The 20474-nt window shown below is 43.6% G+C and overlaps 1 protein-coding gene across 3 annotated transcripts in view; it reads right to left on the bottom strand.

Moving 5' to 3' along the window:
* Window positions 1-20474, bottom strand: part of DSTYK (dual serine/threonine and tyrosine protein kinase) — a 65431-nt gene that overhangs the window by 30653 nt on the left and 14304 nt on the right. For 2 of the 3 annotated variants that reach the window (XM_066361954.1, XM_066361952.1), the window contains exon 2: window positions 12999-13387. In XM_066361954.1, the coding sequence (XP_066218051.1) occupies window positions 12999-13387 (389 nt within the window). Of the gene's footprint in view, window positions 1-12998; window positions 13388-16153; window positions 16191-20474 lie in introns of those variants that run through there. The other variant, XM_066361953.1, reaches the window with a different exon arrangement.

The raw sequence follows: 20474 nt of genomic DNA, 5'->3' as shown, positions 1-20474 counted from the left end.
CGGGAAACTTTTTGGCTGAGACAGCCATGAATGCCACATATTTAAAAATGTAATTCCATGACAGCCATGCAATGACCCGTGTACATTAGGCATTATCCAATAAAAATTTGGTTTTGTCCCGGAGGACAGCTGTGATTGGCTCCAGCCACCCACAACCATGAACATGAGCAGTAGGAAATGAATGGATTGTAACACATGAGAATGTTGTTTTGTTTTGTTTTTGTATTTTTCTGAAGTTGTAAACAGGGAGGCAGTCAGACAGACTCCCGCATGCGCCAGACTGGGATCCACCTGACACGCCCACCAGAGGGCGATGCTCTGCCCATCTTGGGGCAGTGCTCTGACACAATCAGAGCCATTCTAGCGCCTGAGGCAGAGGCCACACAGAGCCATCCCCAGCGCCAGGGCAAACCTTGCTCCAGTGGAGCCCTGTGTGCAGGAGGAGAAGAGAGAGACAGAGAGGAAGGAGAGGGGGAGGGGTGGAAAAGCAGATGGGCGCTTCTCCTGTGTGCCCTGGCCAGGAATCAAACCCGGGACTCCCACACGCCAGGCCGACGCTCCACCACTGAGCCAACTGGCCAGGGCCATGTTTTATATTTTTAATATTATTTTTTTTAATTAAAGATTTGTCTGCAAACCAGATGCAGCCATCAAAAGAGCCACATTTGGCTCATGAGCCATAGGTTCCTGACCCCTGCTCTACAGATAGATTGGGTGGCCAATTAAGTATATGGGGCTTCCAGGAAAGCTCTTCAAAGTGGATTTGATTTTACCAAGTATGCCCATTGGCCTTGCCCTTCTTGCCTGGAGCAGAGATATGACATCTAGAGCAGCGGTGGTCACACATACATTGTCTTGCAGCTGTAAGGCAAACCTCAGTGTGGAAGCCAGAGTTAAGGGTGATAAAACCAAGAGAAATAGGGAGCCTGGAAACCTGATGGCCACCTACCTGCCATGCAAGCCCTAAACTGCCTAGCTCCAGACTTCTTTAATGTGAAGAAAAAGAAAATTAACCTGTGTCTTATTTAAACAAGCACCTGCTTTCTGATTGTCTTTTACATATGATTGAACCCAATCACAACTAATGCACCCAAGTTCCTAAAGTGAATTTCAAGAAGATTTTAAGATTCTTTTCCTAACTGACAGTTTCTGCTTTGTGCTTCACTTCTTTCCTGAGGATCCTGAAGCTCTTTGGAGCATATATGTATTTCCATCGCTGCATATGCTGCTCCTCTCTATCTCTGAAATTGTCTACCGTGCCTGGTATTCCAGACCTTACAGTTGACCTGGAGATTCATAGGCACACCAACTCCCGACGTCTTCAGGGGTCTACCAACTCAAAAATCAAACCTCCACTGAACTCTAGCACATGTTACAGTTATAAAAGAACTCAACACAATTCTGCCCAAGGCTGTGTCCTTAATATATTGAAATTTTACTTTATTTGAAATCTAAAAGATATACAATATATCTTCTTTCAGATTAATACTGTTTTCATTCCTTATCTTACTTGAGCAACATGTATTTCTGATAGAAGATTTTTTAAAAAACCTAGAACCTCTTCCTTTTTGATCTCCTTTTCTAGATGAGAAAGAACTGAGAAATGCTAGCCTATTGTTTCTCATACTAATGCGTGCGTGCGTGCGCGCGCGCGTGTGTGTGTGTGTGTGTGTGTGTGTGTGTGAGAGAGAGAGAGAGAGAGAGAGAGAGAGAGTGTTTTGGGTTTTTTTCTTTCTGAAGTGAGAAACGGGGAGGCAGAGAGACAGACCGGCATGCACTCGACTGGGATCCACCCAGCATGCCCACTAGGGGGCAATGCTCTGCCCATCTGGGCCATTGCTCTGTTGCAACAGGAACCATTCTAGCGCCTGAGGCGGAGGCCATGGAGCCATCCTCAAAACCCAGCCAACTTTGCTCCAATGGAGCCTTGGCTGCAGGAAGGGGAGAGAAAGACAGAGAGAAAAACGAGGGAGAAGAGTAGAGAAGCAGATGGGCGCTTCTCCTGTGTGCCCTGACCGGGAATTGAACCCAAGACATCCACACGCCAGGCCGACACTCTACCACTGAGTCAACCAGCCAGGGCCTGTGAGAGAGAGTTTTGAGAGAGAGAGAGAGAGAGAGAGAGAGAGAGAAAGCACTCTCCCATTCCAAGCAAAGCACAAAGGCCTCAACTTAACAACAAGCACTACTAACTTTTATTCTAAGGTAAGTCATATAAATGTCATTTGGCTGGCCACTCTGAACTCCCTAAAGTTAAAAGTGCTTTTAGGATCTCATAATTTATATTTGAGCAAACACCGCATAAATCCACTTATTTTCCATCCAACCCATGGCCAAAAAGATATTTGCTGATTCATCTGTTCCTCGAATTGCATGGAATGTTCTCTGATTGAAAGATTAGTCTGACATTCACCATACTGTTCAAAACAAACCATCTTTCACTTCCCTGAGTCCCACTGCTAGAGTATGAATTACTTCATGAGGCATATTCAAAAGGCGGGTAAGAACTTCTAAGGTTTAGAGTAAAACATACAACTACCTAAATGCCAACATTATAATTTCATATAATAATTAGAAAAAGACTAGAAGAAAATCCCAAGAAATGAAAAGGCATAATATGTTAGAGAATTATAAGTAAAAATATTCACAAAAAGATTTATTTTAAAATTGCATAGTTGTCTTAAATATATAAATTTTAAAAGATATAGGTTAATCAAACTTATTATAAAAGTATTCTAGAAATAAAGTCTAAATATTCAAATCCAAAGTAAGTGTTCTTTAGAAAATTTTTTGCCCTGGTCGGGTAGTTCAGCAGTAGAGTGTCAGCTTGGCATGTGGAAGTCCTGGGTTCGATTCCTGGTCAGGGCACACAGGAAAAGTGACCATCTGCTTCTCCATCCCTACACCTTCTCTCTCTCTGTCTCTCTGTTCTCTGTCTCTCTCTCCCCTTCCCTTTCCCCCTCCTTCTCCTGCAGTCATGGCTCAAATGATTTGAGCAAAGTTGGCCCTGAGTGCTGAGGATGGCTCCATGGCCTCACCTGGTGCACTAAATAGCTTGGTTGCCAAGCCAAGGAAGTAGCAGCTCCAGATGGGTAGAACATCACCCAGTAGGGGGCTTGCTGGGTGGATCCCAGTTGGGGTGCATGCAGGAGTCTATCTCTGCCTCCCTGCCTCTCACTTAAAAAAAATAAAAAGAACCTGACCAGGTGGTGGCACAGTGGATAGAGCGTTGGACTGGGATGCGGAAGGACCCAGGTTCGAGACCCCGAGGTCGCCAGCTTGAGCGCGGGCTCATCTGGCTTGAGCAAAGAGCTCACCAGCTTGGACCCAAGGTCGCTGGCTCCAGCAGGGGGTTACTCGGTCTGCTGAAGGCCCAGGGTCAAGGCACATGTGAGAAAGCAATCAATGAACAACTAAGAAGTCACAACGCGCAACGAGAAACTGATGATTGATGCTTCTCATCTCTCTCCGTTCCTGTCTGTCTGTCCCTGCCTATCTCTGCCTCTGTAAAAAAAAAAAAAAAAAGGAAAAGAAAGAAAAAGAAAATTTTCAGAAAGAATTTTTGTTTGCTTGTTTATATTTGATGAATTTTCTTAAAATTCTAAAATTTCCAGGTTTTCCTCAAAGGACCATCTTGTGTGTGCAATAGAACCATTGGCCAAAGCTGCCAGGTCCATTTGCAGAACAAATATCTTTTCTAAAACACAGCTACTTTATTTGCTCAGAAGTGCAAATTCATTTTTTAAAATGGATTCAAGATTTTCTAATGGTAGGTACTGCCTGATATATTGGCACCAGAAAGAAGTTGCCCACTCCTAAATGGATTTTGTACTAAACAAAAATGAGTAGAAAACAAGTATCAAGCTCTCTCTTCTCTGTTCCTTGGTTAATTAACTTGTGCAGTTGGTCTCACTGTTCTGACTAGCATAACTTCTAGAAGACAGTTAGTAAGAGCTGCTGGCTGGGCCCCTGGAAGCAGTATAAATTAGACTGGAATGTGATATGTGATTCTGCAGTACTCATAGTAAAGGGATTACTCATGCCTGACAGTTATAAACAAAAAGGAAGCTAGCACTGTCTCCTGGAGACAGGGAGTAAAAAAATAATAATTGAAAAATAATAACTGATAGAGGACAAGCCAGACCTGTTCTGGGCCCTGTTATGACCACCTGCAAGGGAAGTCTGACCTTAGACTGTCTGTTCCATGGAAGGCTATCTTTCTTCCCACCTCCTAGAACAGTGCCTGGCACTTAGTAAGCATTCAATAAACATGTGAAATAATTGGATAAATAAATGATGCCTTTAACACTGGCTCAAAACCACTTCCAATAACCATAAGTAAAATTTTCTATCTTTCAATCCACACCCCACACATTTATCTGGAACTGCTGTTTGCCTCTACTCCAAGAATGAAGAGTGAGGAAGCATTTTGCCCCTAACTCAATCAAGGAACAAGAATCTCAGGGAAGCATGAGAGTATCCCATAATTCCATTTTAAGTCACAGTAAATTCCTAAAGAGAGTTCTTTTGTGGAATGCATTCTGCATAAATCTATGGAATCTAGAGAAGTTGATGTTACCATCAATTTTCCTGGCAAGATTAAAAGCATGAGCATGTAACAGAAAAGAGATTACTACTTTGCAGACACCAGAATTCACCTCCTTGGTTTTGTTCTTGATGTAAATGACACTATCTTTTTTTTTTTGTATTTTTTTTTGAAGTTGGAAATGGGGAGGCAGTCAGACAGACTCCCACATGCACCGACCGGGATCCACCAGGGGGCAATGCTCTGCCAGAGCCATTCTAGAGCCTGAGGCAGAGGCCCTAGAGCCATCCCCAGCGCCTGGGCCAACTTTGCTCCAATGGAGCCTTGGCTGCGGGAGGGGAAGAGAGAGACAGAGAGGAAGGAGAGGGGGAGGGGTGGAGAAGCAGATGGGCACTTCTCCTGTGTGCCCTGGCCAGGAATTGAACCCGGGACTCCTGCACGCCAGGCTGACGCTCTACCACTGAGCCAACCGGCCAGGGCCGACACTATCTTAAATGCAAAAAAGAAATCACTCAGTCACTGAAGATGCCTGACCACTTCCTAAGAATACTGGCTCCCATTGAGGAGAACTCCTTATTCTATGCTCAAGGCACATTGCCAGAATTGTTATAGCTAAGGATGACTATATTAACGGATGGTTCAGACAGAAGACAGCCACATACTCAAGTACGTCACAGCTGTTTGCTTTCTCTACAGTCCTGAAACCTCAGGTTTACGTCACATGGAGAAAAGTACACAATTATATAACTGTCCTGCCCTGGCTCAGCGATGGACACAGCCTCAGCCTCATCCTTGCCCCCATATTCTCCCTCCTTTTACTGTCCATTTTCCTCTCATGCCATTCTCACAGGGCACTTGAGAGGTTTCTCCTGTTTGTTTTCATGAAGGGTTAATTCGTTTTCATTTTTTTAATGTAGCTCTCTGAACTCACTGTCACTCTTAAATGTTATTTACATATTAAGAAAAATACCTCTCTGTTCTCATTACATTGTAGAAAATACCTTGACTCTTGTTGGTACACTTTCAAAGGCGAGCTGCAACTGAACGAGTTTCTGGGCTATAATATGACTGCCTATAATGTAATAATCAACTGGGACTAATATGAAGCCAACCCAAAGCTTTATCCAGCAGTCAGCATGGAATGTATATAAGCTCATCTACCTACCTAGTAAAAATATCAGTGTGGTAACTCAGATGCCAGAAACAAAACTTGGGAAAAAACCCACAATCCCAACCAAAGCCCTAAGCTAGCTACAAAAAGTATCATGCTCAAAGTGGGAATATATTTACAATCCCGAACACCCCAAAACAAGGGCTCTGCATCTCAACTGATGAGCATGAAGCCCTTAAGGCTCGGAACTATCTTCTCTATATTTCATACTTCAATGAATCAGGTAAAGACAAGTTGACAAGAATGTACTGAAATACATGCTGTGCATTCTACCTGTGGATATTCAAACACCCAGAGATACAGATAAAAGTAGGAATCTGAAGCTTTATTCTCTTACCTCTTACTAGATTCACTGAGAGAGAGAGAGAAATAAAATAGTGGAATGAAGAGGAAAGAAGGTATAAGGGAACACTTTACCTTTTAACTTTATGATTTTAACTTTTGTATTACTTACCTTTTTATAACATTTCCTTCATTTTATTACAAAAGTACTTCATAATCAATTATGAAGAACTTTGTCTCTAATTAGAGCAGAATAATAACTATAAGTAAAGTGGAACCAGGACTCAGGTTTGAGAAAAGGAAGGAGTCCCAATGTGGATGGTTCTCAGGGAAGGGATGGGTGACAGCGCAGGAAACCCTCTAGTCAAGGACACTGATTAATTTATACAAAGGGAGGAGGGAACTGGCTTACTATGTACCAAACAGGGTGCTAGGTGCTTTACATATACTCTCTCATTTAAGCCCCACCCCAGCCCTAAAAAATATTTAACTACCCACATCTTACCCATGAGGGAACTGAGCACCAGAGTGACTCAGTCAGTTAACTAACAAAACCAGGATGTAAATCCAGGCCTTGCCCATAAAGACCATGTCCACTGTATGTCAGGAAATACCTGTTTGGGAAGTTCTGAAAGAAGAATAGAGTTTGGAAAAGACGATTTCAGGGGTCCTGACAATCCTTGTGTTCTGTGTTGAGCAGTATATGCTGGTTGCATAGTAGAGGCCCTGCTATGAAACAGCCCCACAAGGACTGTGTGAGATATCACAAAAGAAGTGAAAGAAAGTATTTTCTATAGTCCCAACAACGGTTTCCTTCTGTTGGCAGCACTTTCAAACTCTGAGTCTCCAAATTGGGGAAATCCCCTACCCTCACCATCCTCTCTACTGAAAGGGAAAACACCAGCACATCTCTGAGGCCATGAAAACAGAGAGGGAAGCCATCTGGTGCAGGGAAGAGGCAGGATCTTAGAAAAGGGAGAAGACAAAAGAGGAAGAGGAAGACTCAGCCAGATTTTCTCCCCAACAGCTAACCTTGTGGGCCAAAAATGAATGCCTGATGGTGAACTGAGAAAATACAGCCTCAGCTTCAAGCTATTGTTAAGACATACCATGGCTTCTCTCATGAGCTCAGGATTTTTTTTTTTAAATTTTGCCTCTAAACCACACATATCCTTAATAGGTAAGTTAACCTATAATAAATATTTCCACGTTTCTTGGCAAAAAACAGTGTATGCAGGATGGTTACATTTCATTAGTGTTTGTTAGAGGCAGAGCAAGAGAGATGTCAAATTCAAATACAGTATTACTGCCTACAAGGAATCTATAATTTAGCATTTGCCTGAACCTTCTATATCCCTTTTTTTAACAGATCACTTTAGTTCCCCTTTCTTAATGGCCCACAAAATGATGGCTTCTCTATTTTAATATCTCTTGAATATCATTATTTCTCTGTCTTATCCATGTTACCCAGACTTCATTTCTTCTGTCTTAGAATAGCCATTTTGGGCCTAATCCCAAACACTCTCTCCTCCCAAAAGTATACTGCTCACAAAAATTAGGGAATATTTCAAAATGAATATGAAGTGACAAAATATACCCTAATTTTTGTGAACAGTATATCTTCTTGCCCTGAGGACCCTTTATACAGCTTTCTTCCCTACTTTATTCTAATCAACCATTATCTATCTTTCTTTCTTTCTTTCTTTCTTTTTTTTTTTGAGACAGAGAGGGGGCGGAGGATAGACAGGGACAGATAGACAGGAACGGAGAGATGAGAAGCTTCAATCATTAGTTTTTCGTTGTGCATTGCAGCACCTTAGTTGTTCATTGACTGCTTTGTCATATGTGCCCTGACTGTGGGCCTTCACCAGACAGAGTAACCCCTTGCTCGAGCCAGTGACCTTGGGTCCAAGCTGGTGAGCTTTGCTCAAACCAGATGAGCCCGAGCTCAAGCTGGTGACCTCGGGGTCTCGAACCTGGGTCCTCTGCATCCCGACGCTCTATCCACTGCGCCAACGCCTGGTCAGGCTCTTTCATTTTTTTTTATTAATCATTACCTTTCAATTTAGATACATGCAAAGAAGATATGGTATCTAACTAAAGTAAGCAACACACAATAAATTTGGTTCTATAAGAAGCCATAGTAAATGCCAATAACTAGACAAAAATTGAAAGATGCTAACATTCAAGCAACAATGTAGAGAAATTTTGGAGTTAAAATTTTGCATAAACTTTTGTCATTTGAGGTAAGATCCTTTATAAAGATTATGGCAGGGGTCCCCAAACTTTTTACACAGGGGGCCAGTTCACTGTCCCTCAGACCGTTGGAGGGCTGGACTATAAAAAAAACCTATGAACAAATCCCTATGCACACTGCACATATCTTATTTTAAAGTAAAAAAACAAAATGGGAACAAATACAATATTTAAAATAAAGAACAAGTAAATTTAAATCAACAAACTGACCAGTATTTCAATGGGAACTATGGGCCTGCTTTTGGCTAATGAGATGGTCAATGTCCGGTTCCATATTTGTCACTGCTAGCCGTAACAACTGATATGATATGACGCGTGCGTCCCGTGTCACCGGAAGTAGGATGCATCCTTATCCTGTGCTCCTCTCACTGACCACCAATGAAAGAGGTGCTCCTTCTGGAAGTGTGGCAGGGGCCGGATAAATGGCCTTAGGGGGCCGCATGCAGCCCGCGGGCCGTAGTTTGGGGACCCCTGGATTATGGTTTGCCTGACCTGCGGTGGCGCAGCAGATGAAGCATCGACCTGGAATGCTGAGGTCACCAGTCCAAAACCCTGGGCTAGCCTGGTCAAAGCCCATATGAGAGTTGATGCTTCCTGCTCCTCCCCCCCACCCTTTCTCTCTCTCTCTATCTCTCTCTCTGTCTCTCTTCTCTAAAATGAATAAATAAATAAAATAAATAAAGATTATGGTTTGTGAAAGTGTTAACTATTGAGAAATTAAAACTAAATCTATAACATTTACTATCCATTGACAGCTACTGATTGAGGGCTATAAAGAGAAAAGTTTACTGCTCTAACTGGTTGGAGTTAAAAATAGTTACAAAATAAGTTTGTTAGCAATTTATTACACTTCTCCTGGAAACATCAATTTATCACAGTTCCCTGAAATATATACCCTACCAGACATCACCATGAGACAAAAACCATGTCAGCAGCTGGCAGTCAGGCAACCAGGTGGCATGTACATTTGTCTAAAGGGCCAGCAAACATGCGGCAGGGACAAACAGGCTGTTGATAAGAGCAGAACCACCGAAGAGCTTCGGAACTGCCACAGTAAATAAAATGCCATCGCTGGGCTGCAGGAGCTGAGGAAGTTTTATCACCTCTGCTTCTTTTTATTCCTTTCTCACAAGTGTTCATAGGGAAAAAATACACACATGTCACCACACACATCAGACTGAAACAACTCTGAGGCAGACAACTGTGTTCCAGTGGACTCACAAGAGGGAAAGAAAGAGAAAAGGACGTGGGTAGATGTGTGTGCAGAAAGGGGTGAGGCTGCGGAAGGGGAAGTATGTCTGTATATGAAGACAGAACTGGCACATATGGTGAATGGTGAAATGCGTTGCCAATTGGAAAATGACTATGTTTTAAATTGAACATTAAACAAGGTTTCAGAAACTAATGGTTTGACAGTGTTCCTCTGCTAATGAATTATGAACCAAGAATCTCAGAGAACCCAGAACTAAAAAGCTGGGAACACCAAGAATTATGGGTTTATATAAGTTGGCCTATTTTGGAAAAACTGAAAACGGCCAATTTATGAGGACTTCAAAGTAACGCATTAGAAGAATGACCATTGTATAAGAGCGTAGGGAAAAATTCTGCTTTGATAATGCCACAGTTGAAAATGAATATCCATTTCCCCTTATTCAATCTTGGTTTCCTTTAGCTAAATGTTTCCTTTTTCTACCGCCCCTTATACACACCAAATGAAAGGGCTGTTCAGAGCTAACTCACTGGTCCTAAACACAGAGGGTGCTAAACAAAAAGATCTTTCTCACTGCCATGCAAAATCTTCAAGGTAGCTGTGGAATGCTCCCAGCAGTGAACAAGCGTGGCCGATGTGTTCGGTGAAGACAGGAGCCTGACTGTGGGGACAGAGCAGGGCCTGCGCTGCGCAAGCTGCTCAGGCCTCTCTGCGGCTCAGCATCAAAGGTTCTAAACTTTGAACCGTTGGGTCCGTTAGTATTTCTACATCAAAGCCATTAGAGAATAAAGCAGATCTGGAGAAATGCTGGCTAAGGAAGCCTCAGAAACCACATGAAACAGAAACAGAGGCTAGTGAAGTCCTCAAAAAAGAGAAGAATATTCCTCAAGAAAGAATATATATTTCAACTGTGTGGACAGAAAGCTGACTTGGTATCTCAGCCTCCCCAACAGGCAGCCTCCTCAGTAGTCACCTCGGTTGCAGTGTTTAGCACACATCAGGGTCAGGGACTGTGCACGGTCACCTTGGTGGGAGTGTTTAGCACACATCAGGAGCAGGGACTGGGCGCTCTCCAGGTTAAGATATGTGCTCAGATGTGCACCTCAGGTGAGGCTCTCACCTTCAATAAAAGCAAGCATTAAAAACAAAAACCAACAAAATAAACAAATAAATAAACATTAGCCTGACCAGGTGGTGGCGCAGTGGATGGAGCGTTGGACTGGGATGCAGAGGACCCAGGTTCGAGACCCCGAGGTCACCAGCTTGAGCGCGGGCTCATCTGATTTGAGCAAAAGCCCACCAGCTTGAACCCAAGGTTGCTGGCTCCAGCGAGGGGTTGCTTGGTCTGCTGAAGGCCCGTGGTCAGGGCACGTATGAGAAAGCAATCAATGAACAACTAAGGTGTTGCAACACACAATGAAAAACTAATGATTGATGCTTCTCATCTCTCTCCGTTCCTGTCTGTCTGTCCCTGTCTATCCCTCTCTCTGACTCACTCTGTCTCTGTAAAATAAATAAATAAATAAATAAACATTAAAAAAATTGAAACCAACAAAATGAAGGGGCATAGAGAAATCAATCAGATAATTTGCCTCTCCTGCAATGGCACTGCTCACTTTCTAAGATTGTTTGTAAAAGACAAGAACAGGAAAAAACACTACCCAACCTAGAGCAGTCATTTCACCTATTTAACAGCGTTTTTCAAGCTGCAGGTCACAATGTACTAGGTCACAGCATCAATGTAGTGGTTGCTACAATCACTTTTTCAAAATTAAGTCAAACAGAATAGAAAAGAATATAGACGTGTTTTGCAAGAAGTAAAAGTACTGTTCCACGGAACTTTATTTCAAACATATCTGTGTAGATATGTACTGGGTCCTGTTATAAAGTGTTATTTCTTACAGTGATTTAAAGTCTGAAAAAGTATGAAAACACTGCACTACCGGAAACTGGAAGGAGCAGACCAGGCAGCACACTACAGATGTTATGTATGGATCAACACTCCTGACTGTGAAGGAGCTCACAGGGCACCTGAGGAGCCTCGGTCAATATATAAGGGTTACTCTCGGGGTCCTCCAAGAACTCTCACTGAGTCCCTGAGCTACGAAGTGCAAGCTCTAGGTCGGAAAATAGGAATGGCTCTGCTGAACCGGGCCTGCGAGCAAATGCTGCCTTTCCTCCATAGGAACCCCTTTAGCTTCTATCAAGATAATATAAATCTGGACTCTGGAAGGAATTGACAGTTTCTACTTCTAGGAGGTTACAAACCACGGCCACAACCAAAGGATTCATTCACTGACTGGAAGATAAAGCTTTTTCGAACAAGGGTAAGTGAAGAGGTTATATGAAAAAAGAAACCACTCTCCTAGTTCTGTGAAATTAGCTCTTCCTTCGTGGCACAGCTAACCAAGGTGATAAACTCTCCATTCTGAGTGTCTGCATGCTTGTATTCCTATCTACTCCTGACCCCTGGCATAGTCACATCCTTTGCTGATACCCATTCAGTCTAATCCAGTGGTTTTCAATTGTGGTCCATGGACCACTGCCAGTCCACCAGAAATCTTCTGCTGGTCTACAGACTGCTGATTAAGATCCACGGATCTAATAAAATAGCCCAGTCCCAACTATATAGCAGGAAAGGAAGGCTGGCATAAGAGACGAGTCCTTCCTAAGTGGAGACAGGAATACTAGACAGGCAATATGATCTCTTAGGATATGTCATAGGACTGGTGGGTGCTCTTTGGGAGTTTACTTCAAAAGAGAAGCAATTGATACTCTTCAGGTGCTGAGATCTTCAGCTCTCGTAACATTGAGGCAGACCTGTCTTCACATTCCCAAGTTCCTTAGAAAGTAGGAAACATGATGCCCTGACCAGGTAGCTCAGGTGGTTAGACTGTTGTCTGGATACTCTAGGATTGAGGGTCCTTTCCCCGGTCAGGGCACATACCGGAATCAACCTGTATATTGTTGGGTGGAACAACAAATCATGTTTCTCTCCCTTCCTCTCTCTAAAATCAATCCATAAATTTAAAAAAAAAAAATTAAGTAGGAAACATGATGTCCCACCCAGCAAGTAATGGAATAAGCCTAAGAAAATACAAAATTCTTCAGTCATCTCACTCTAACAAGAATGTTAATTATCCATCATCTTATTATTCCTTTCAGAAAGGGATAGCTAGAGAGAATCCTAGCAACACCTTCCTGCTAAGAAAGAAAAAGGATTTCTAACCCTAATCATAATTATTCTATAAAAGCATGTTGAGATGCAAGTATCCCATTCCTCCTATCTTAGAAAGGGAGACAGGAGGCAAGGAGACAAGCCAGTTGCTCAGGGCCTTGCAGCACGGTGCAGAGGCAGCGACGGGCGCTGCTACAACCTGGTCTGCTTTCAACTTCCCACACTACATTCCCATGACTCCACCAGCTGATGCTCAGAGCCTGGAACACATATTGCCAAATTACTTTCTGATAAAGCGCAAATACAAGTAAAGCTGGTATATGTGTATATAATTGTATAAGTATGAGATTGGTACCTGTAAGAGAGCATGGTGCATCGTCACCTCCAGTTCGGCTAAAACATGGGCAGCATCCTCACTGTCCTCTTGGACCTCCAGGTCCTCCTCAGGGATGGTCTCCCAGGTACCCTGGTGAGCGACCAGAGTGTGGACTAGTTCATACTGACCGGGAAGCGCCAGGCTGACCCGGGTCTGAGTCCCATAGGTGAAGCGGAGGCGCCGAAGCTTACAGCTCTCCTCACTGCCCAGCTTGACGGTAGGAAGCACCTGCACCCCCAATAGCAGGTTCAATAGCTGGCACTTGACATTACAATCCTGGCCGAGGATCAAGATGCAGGGCAGGCAGTCCACAATCTGCTGCAGGTACTTCTCTTCCTTAGGTGGGAAGGAAATGCAGCTCAGCTGGCCTAGTTGGGGAAGGGGAGGGCGGAGAAGGAGAAAGGAGGACAGAGAGAAGAGTGAGGAGGGGTAGAGAGAGACTCATACAGAGACCCCATTAGGATGCCAAGGTTCTAGAAAAGAAATTTCCAGGAAGCTCTCGGTTGAAGGAGATGTCAAGAAAACATCCCAGTCAAAAAAGACTCCTCAATAGCAAACAGAATTCCCCTCCCTGGCTCATCCCCAGAAAGGTGCAGTGACCTGACCTGCCTTCCCCCTCCTTTTTCATCCAATGGAGGGACAGACTAAGGAATTTACAAGGAATCAATCACAATCACAAGGTCACTAAATCAACAAAGCCAGAAAAGATTACACTAATTGGGATGTGAGCCCAAGGAGAAACTATACCTGAATGTGTCAAAATGAAAACTTTCCTATGACAGAGACCTAATACTTGGACCACATTCGGCCTTTTCCTCTTTACTTGTTTATTGCTAAACCACTTACTGATTAAAACGGGTTGTCAGTTTTTTAAAAAAAATTTTATTGATTGATTTTAGAGAGAGAGGAAGGAGAGAGAGAGAGACAGAAACATCAACCAGTTTCTGTATGCGCCCTGACTGGGGATTGAACTGGTAACATTTGCAAATCAGGACAACACTCTAACCAACTGAGCTATATGGCCAGAGCCACTGAGCCTTTTTAAATGTCGCTACCATATGAAGTTTTAGCTTATTATTTTCCTCTTTTATGCCATATTTTATAAATAAATGTATAAGCTAATCTCTAAATACACACAAACTGAAATAAAAAGTTATTCAGATTTATATAAGCTCTAGAAATTTTCTGGTTCATCTCCCTGATAGCTGGCAACAGCACCCCAGCTGCCAAGTCATCTGTTTTCTTAAAGCACTAGGTACTCAATTAAGATCAATATCTCCTAACCAAATCACATTCCTTCTTTCAGTTTATGGATGGCAAGATCCTGAGTAAGACAGAGGGAAAGAACTGCCTGTTAGGATAAACTCCAGGCAAATCTAGGAAGAGATGTGATCTATCTCAAAAACCTTACTTCAGGACAATCATGCTTCCACAGACAAGTCAAGGAGTATTCAAGAGAGAACCAAAGGCTTCCAAAAGTATGAAAACCTCTGGGAAAGGGGACCAGAAACTAGTTAACTGAAACTCAGATTCTGAACTCAATCATTCCCCTACCTGTTCAGTGCCAGTGCCTGCCTATCTGTGACTCAGGCAACCCTTGCATTTGTTCAGAAAGGCACAGACACGGTTCTTAGCCTGTAAGAAGGCCAATCTTACATATATCTTAACTGAAATTTGTGGTGGCACCTACTCAAACGGTATTAGCTTTAGTCACTTAACCATGAGCTGCATTAAATCATCCATACACTGCTTATTTTGTTCCTAGAAATGAAGTACGAGAGCCCAGACTCATTTGAGAAGTTGTGCTACTTTAGACTGTTCCCACCCACCCTGGCCAGATAGCTTGGTTAGTTAGAGCATTGTCCTAAAGCGCAGAGGTTGTTGGTTCAATCCCAGGTCAGGGCATATACAGGAACAGTTGTTCCTGTCTCTCTCCTGCTCTCTCCCTTCCTCTCTCTAAAATCAATAAAATTAACATTAAAAAAAAAGACTGCCTGACCTGCAGTGGTGCAGTGGGTAAACCATCGACCTGGAATGCTGAGGTCACCGGTTCGAAATCCTGGGCTTGCTGGTCAAGGCCCATATGGGAGTTGATGCTTCCTGCTCCTCCTCTTCTCAATCTCTCTCTCTCTGTCTCCTCTCTCTAAAATAAATAAACTAAAAAAAAAAAAAAAAAAAGACTGTACCTACTGTACATACCACAAACTTACTATTTCCTCAAACCTCCTTCTCTTCCACAAACAGCTCCACCAAGAGAGAGGTTTGCAGTGGTCTGCTTTCACCCAGCCCCTCTATGCATTTCACGGAGCCCTTCCTTTCAGGTCGGTCTATAAGCACATCATCTGGCCCACACACGCACATCAGACGCTGAAACAAGGACACCTACTCTCCTGAGGAAGAGATGAGTTCCTTTGAAAAAGCAAGGAGCATTAACTGAGTGCCTAATTCTGTGTAGGGTATTTACTAAGCACAAGAGTGAAACACCAGACCACTGGTCTAACTTCGACCTCTAATCAAAAGCAATGGGACACAGCCAATTTCTCATGCGATCACTTAGCAATGAGTTTATCCCAAGTCCCCTCATATCTTGTACACAACTAAACCCTTATCACAGTCTATTATAGTTATGTATTTATAATTATCAAAACACCCAACACAATGACTAAAACACAGTAAATTCTTCATGTTACACGTGTGCTTGCTCTGTGTAAGAATCCATTTATTTGTGGAGAAGGGTCTATGGAAAGCTGTAAGCGGTTCCACTAAAGACTCAGAAAAGTCCAGTATAATGATGAATCATTTAGGAGCAACCATCATCCTAAAAACCTCCCTCATCTCAACATGGACAGCAGATGCAGACAACAGAAGAGGACCTCCCCGATCACCTTGCAGAACTTAACCACTGTTCTCTCAGCCGGAGCAGTGAGCAGTGCAACTCGATTCTCTCTCATCTGCACTTCCTACCTTCCTTTTTCCCAGTCCTCCCAAGTTCCTTACATAGGCATTAGTTCATTTTGACAAACTTCATAACTCCTAAAACAAAAGTTAGTACATAATAAAAACACAAAACCTAAATGAGCTTTTTTACTGCTGCAGCTAGGAGAGTGGATAATAAATAATGAAAACCAACTAACCATTTTTCAGGACCAGAGGGAGAGCTGTCAGCATCTCTGAGACAATGTCAACTATAGGGAAGCCAGTAAAACATGCTCTGCATGAGCCAAAAACCACAGCAGACACACCCAATTATTCATCTGACCCAAATGATCGCACACACCCCCATCTCTGTAGAGACATAAACAGTCACTACAAATAAAGCCACTAGTGTCAAACAACCACAGACTAGTGCAATGTGAAAGGGGAGCGACACCGAGCCCAGATTTGCTGTTTGTTTCCATCCACTGTGAGGGTCTATGTGCAAGCAGTCACACGAAAGAAAGCCCTTCTTTCTGTATGGATGTCACCATCGGTTTTTCCAGACCTCATTATTCATGCCCTTTGCTTCTCCCACAATTCTTCAGCCTTTTTATTGATCTCAAACATGTCTACAGATTTGAACAAGGGCAGGGAGAGAAATGAAGGTGAAACAGACTGTTTGACTCCGTGCTTCTCTCAGCATGGTTCACGGGCCGGCGAGGGAGGAGCGCCGCGTCAGAGTGGAGACAGCACTAGAGGGAGGGATACCCTGACCCCAGGCCTCCCCGCTGATCAGCTCTGTGACTTTGGCAGTTCAATGGATTTTCCTCAGCCTTGGGTTTCTCATTTCTGAACTAAGGGACTTGGATTAGATCATTTTCAACATCTTTTCCAGGTCTAAATTCCAGGATTCCATCAGGTTTTAACTGTCGAAGGAAAAATAATTGAGGGGATGGGTGGCTAGTCTGGTTGCTTTTATCTTAAGTTATATGTGAATTTAATTATGCACGCTCTCCCTGGGCTACTGTAACTGCAGATCAAAGAGGTAACTGAACTAGCCAGGGGCTCAAGGACCTACAGTGTGGTTTTAGCAGTTCTCAAGAAAGATGAAAAACTGTAACCGACAAGAGGAGGAAGGAAGAAAACCTACTTTGAGCTGGAGCAGCTGCCCCACTGACAGTTAAAGGACTTCCGAGTTAATCGGGTTTTCTTTTGTAATTAATATAACAGCATCTGCATATGGACGGCCAGAAGGTAACAGCAGGGCTTCTCAGCTGGAACACTTTAACCCTGCCAACCCTGGCTGCGGGAAAAGTCAGCTCAGATCGTTTGAAGTGCAAACCGAGGCTTTTCTTTGTCTTGATGGTTCTTAAATACAGATGATCTTGATTGCAAGTAGAGCTGACCCTTGAACAATATCAGGGTTAGGGGCTCCAACAACCTGCACAGTAGAAAATCCCCGTATAATTTAAGTCAGTCCTCTGCATTTGCAGATTCCCACCTGCCAGTGGACCTTTGAACAATGTGTGTTTGATCTACGCAGGTCAATTGGCCTGCACCGGTCAACTGAAAAATATCACATATAAGTGGACCCATGCAGTTTAAACCCACGTCATTCAAGGGTCAACTGTATTTCTGAACAAAGGTTTCAAACTAGAAGGAGCAGAGCAACTAAAGTAGCAACCAATTTTGTTTTAGATAATGAAGGGGAGCAAAATATACCACTCCAACATATGCCTCTGGCATATTATTTTAAGCTGGTTATTTTTCAGAAACAACAGACACAGGTGAAGCTCTGAAATCTGAGCAGAGATTACCCTTTTGTAAGAAACAAGAGAAGGCCCTGGCCGGTCGGCTCAGCGGTAGAGCGTCGGCCTGGCGTGCAGGGGACCCGGGTTAGATTCCCGGCCAGGGCACATAGGAGAAGCGCCCATTTGCTTCTCCACCCACCCCCCTCTGTCTCTCTCTTCCCCTCCCGCAGCCAAGGCTCCATTGGAGCAAAGATGGCCCGGGCGCTGGGGATGGCTCCTTGGCCTCTGCCCCAGGCGCTAGAGTGGCTCTGGTCGCGGCAGAGCGAAGCCCCGGAGGGGCAGAGCATCGCCCCCTGGTGGGCAGAGCTTCGCCCCTGGTGGGCGTGCCGGGTGGATCCCAGTCGGGCGCATGCGGGAGTCTGTCTGTCTCTCCCCGTTTCCAGCTTCAGAAAAATACAAAAAAAAAAAAAAGAAACAAGAGAAATCAGAGGGCTCCCGCTCAATACCAGGAAGAAGATGACTCTAAATCTCTAGAAATTCTTATCCATGCAGAAGGGAAAGACAAATCTGCATAACAACCTCACTGTGTTTTTCCTGGTAACCTCCCATTGCTACCTCCCCACCCCCACTCCCCACATCTGTCTTTAGCTGGAGATATTTAGAGTAATAACTTGGGCCATTTCAGAGATATTCCGTTTTCCTGTGTATCTTCCATGTACGCAGGAGGTATGTGTATTATTATATTTGTTTGTTTTTCTCCTGTTAATGTCTTTTTATTGGGGGCGGGGTGAATCTCAGCCAAGAACCTGAAAGGGTAGAGGAAAAATTACTTTTCCTCCCCACAACAACATTTACTGTGCTTGCTTTTTCTTTTTTTTAGCAAGGGGGGGATAGACAGGAAGGGAGAGAGATGAGAAGCATCAATTCTTTTTCTTTTTCCTGAAGCTGGAAACGGAGAGGCAGTCAGACAGACTCCTGCATGAGCCCAACCGGGATCCACCCGGCATGCCCACCAGGGGGCGATGCTCTGCCCATCTGGGGCATCGCTCTGTTGCGAACAGAGCCATTCTAGCGCCTGAGGCAGAGGCCATGGAGCCATCCTCAGCGACCTACTGGGCCATCTTTGCTCCAATGGAGCCTCGGCTGCGGCAGGGGAAGAGAGAGACAGAGAGGAAGGAGAGGGGGAGGGGTGGAGAAGCAGATGGGCACTTCTCCTGTGTGCCCTGGCCGGGAATCGAACCCAAGACTCCTGCATGCCAGGCCGACGCTCTACCACTGAGCCAACCGGTCAGGGCTGAGAAGCACCAATTCTTAATTGCAGCCCAGTGGCCTTGGACTCAAGCGGTACCTTTGGGCTCAAGCTGGAGACCTCAGGGTTTAAAACCTGGGTCCTCAGCATCCCAGGCCAATGTTCTAGCCACTGCTCCACAGCCTGGTCAGGCTTTTATTCAAAAATCTCTAGTGTCCCTTTTCTATAAGAAACTGTAGGTACTTTTCAGAAAAATATTTAATGCTCCTCTTATTGTTCAATGTGTATTATTACCCTTTGGGTTTAAGGTTAAGACTATTGTAAAAAGGAAGAACTGTCCACCTTCTCTCTCTCTGTGTCCTCTCTAAAATAAATATTTTTTAAAAAGTTAAATAAAAAAACCAAAAACCTGACCTATGGTGGCACAGTGGATACAGCGTCAACCTGGAACACTGAGGTCACCAGTTTAAAACCCCGGGCTTGCCTGGTCAAGGCACTTATGGGAGTTGATGCTTCCTGCTCCTCCCCCATCCTCTCTCTCGCTCTCCCTCTTTCCTCTCTAAAATCAATTAAAAAAAAGTGTTTACCAAAAAAAAGGGAGAACTGAAGAGAGGGAATGCTAATGACATTTTTTTTTTTAAATTAGTGATTTAGAGAGAGAGGCAAGGAGAGAGAGAGAGAGACAAAGAGAAAAATCAATTTATTGTTCCGTCTACCCATGCACTTACTGGTTGATTCCTATAAGTGTGCCAACTGGGGATCAAACATGCAACCCTGGTGCACAGGGACAACACTCCAACCACTGTACTACCCAGCCTGGGTGCTGATGACCTTTTTCTATGTCTACTGACCCATTAGGACAGACACTCAATTTAAAATGTTTGTTGTAATGTCAATGGAGTTATATTACTACATTCACCTAACTGCCAGGTTTCCGTCCCAATCAGTAATACATTTGAGAGGTGAGTCAAGTTCCAAGCAAGGTAAGGTGCAGTCCTTGACCAAGAAAGGAAGGCACTAAATGGAATGAATGATATGGAACTCTTTGCCTTGTCATACTACTGAACTCATGGGGCTTCAGAGTCCATTCAGTTCCCGACAGAATTACCACTGCAATCCTTGTTCCCGGTACCCAAGGATTTCCTCCTTCGGTCAAGTGTTTTTACCTCACTTTTAACATTAAATTTACAGTCCTGTCTGAAAGTGAATGAAAAGACAAAGGATTTCATAATTCACTTAAGTAATCAGTGACACAAATATTTATTTCCACAAATAAGCAGTGATGTTTTATTTTTTACTAACTACATGTGCCTAGAATAAAGAACAAATCACAAGTTGAGAAATGAATGTTACATACAGTCTTTCTACTACAATCAATTCTCCTATAAGCTTCAAAGTATTGAGCTATAAAAATCCTAGGAGCTGAGAGAAAAATAATTCTAAGAAACATTTATCCTTGCCAAACAAGCTCTCTGACCTTCAGCTAAATTTAAAGGATTCTGAATTCTACGAGGCACCCCCATCTAAGGAAACCATGCT

Source organism: Saccopteryx leptura, chromosome 2 (assembly GCF_036850995.1).
Source record: "Saccopteryx leptura isolate mSacLep1 chromosome 2, mSacLep1_pri_phased_curated, whole genome shotgun sequence".
Classification (NCBI taxonomy): Eukaryota; Metazoa; Chordata; class Mammalia; order Chiroptera; family Emballonuridae; genus Saccopteryx; species Saccopteryx leptura.
This window is presented reverse-complemented; position numbering and strand designations above follow the sequence as displayed.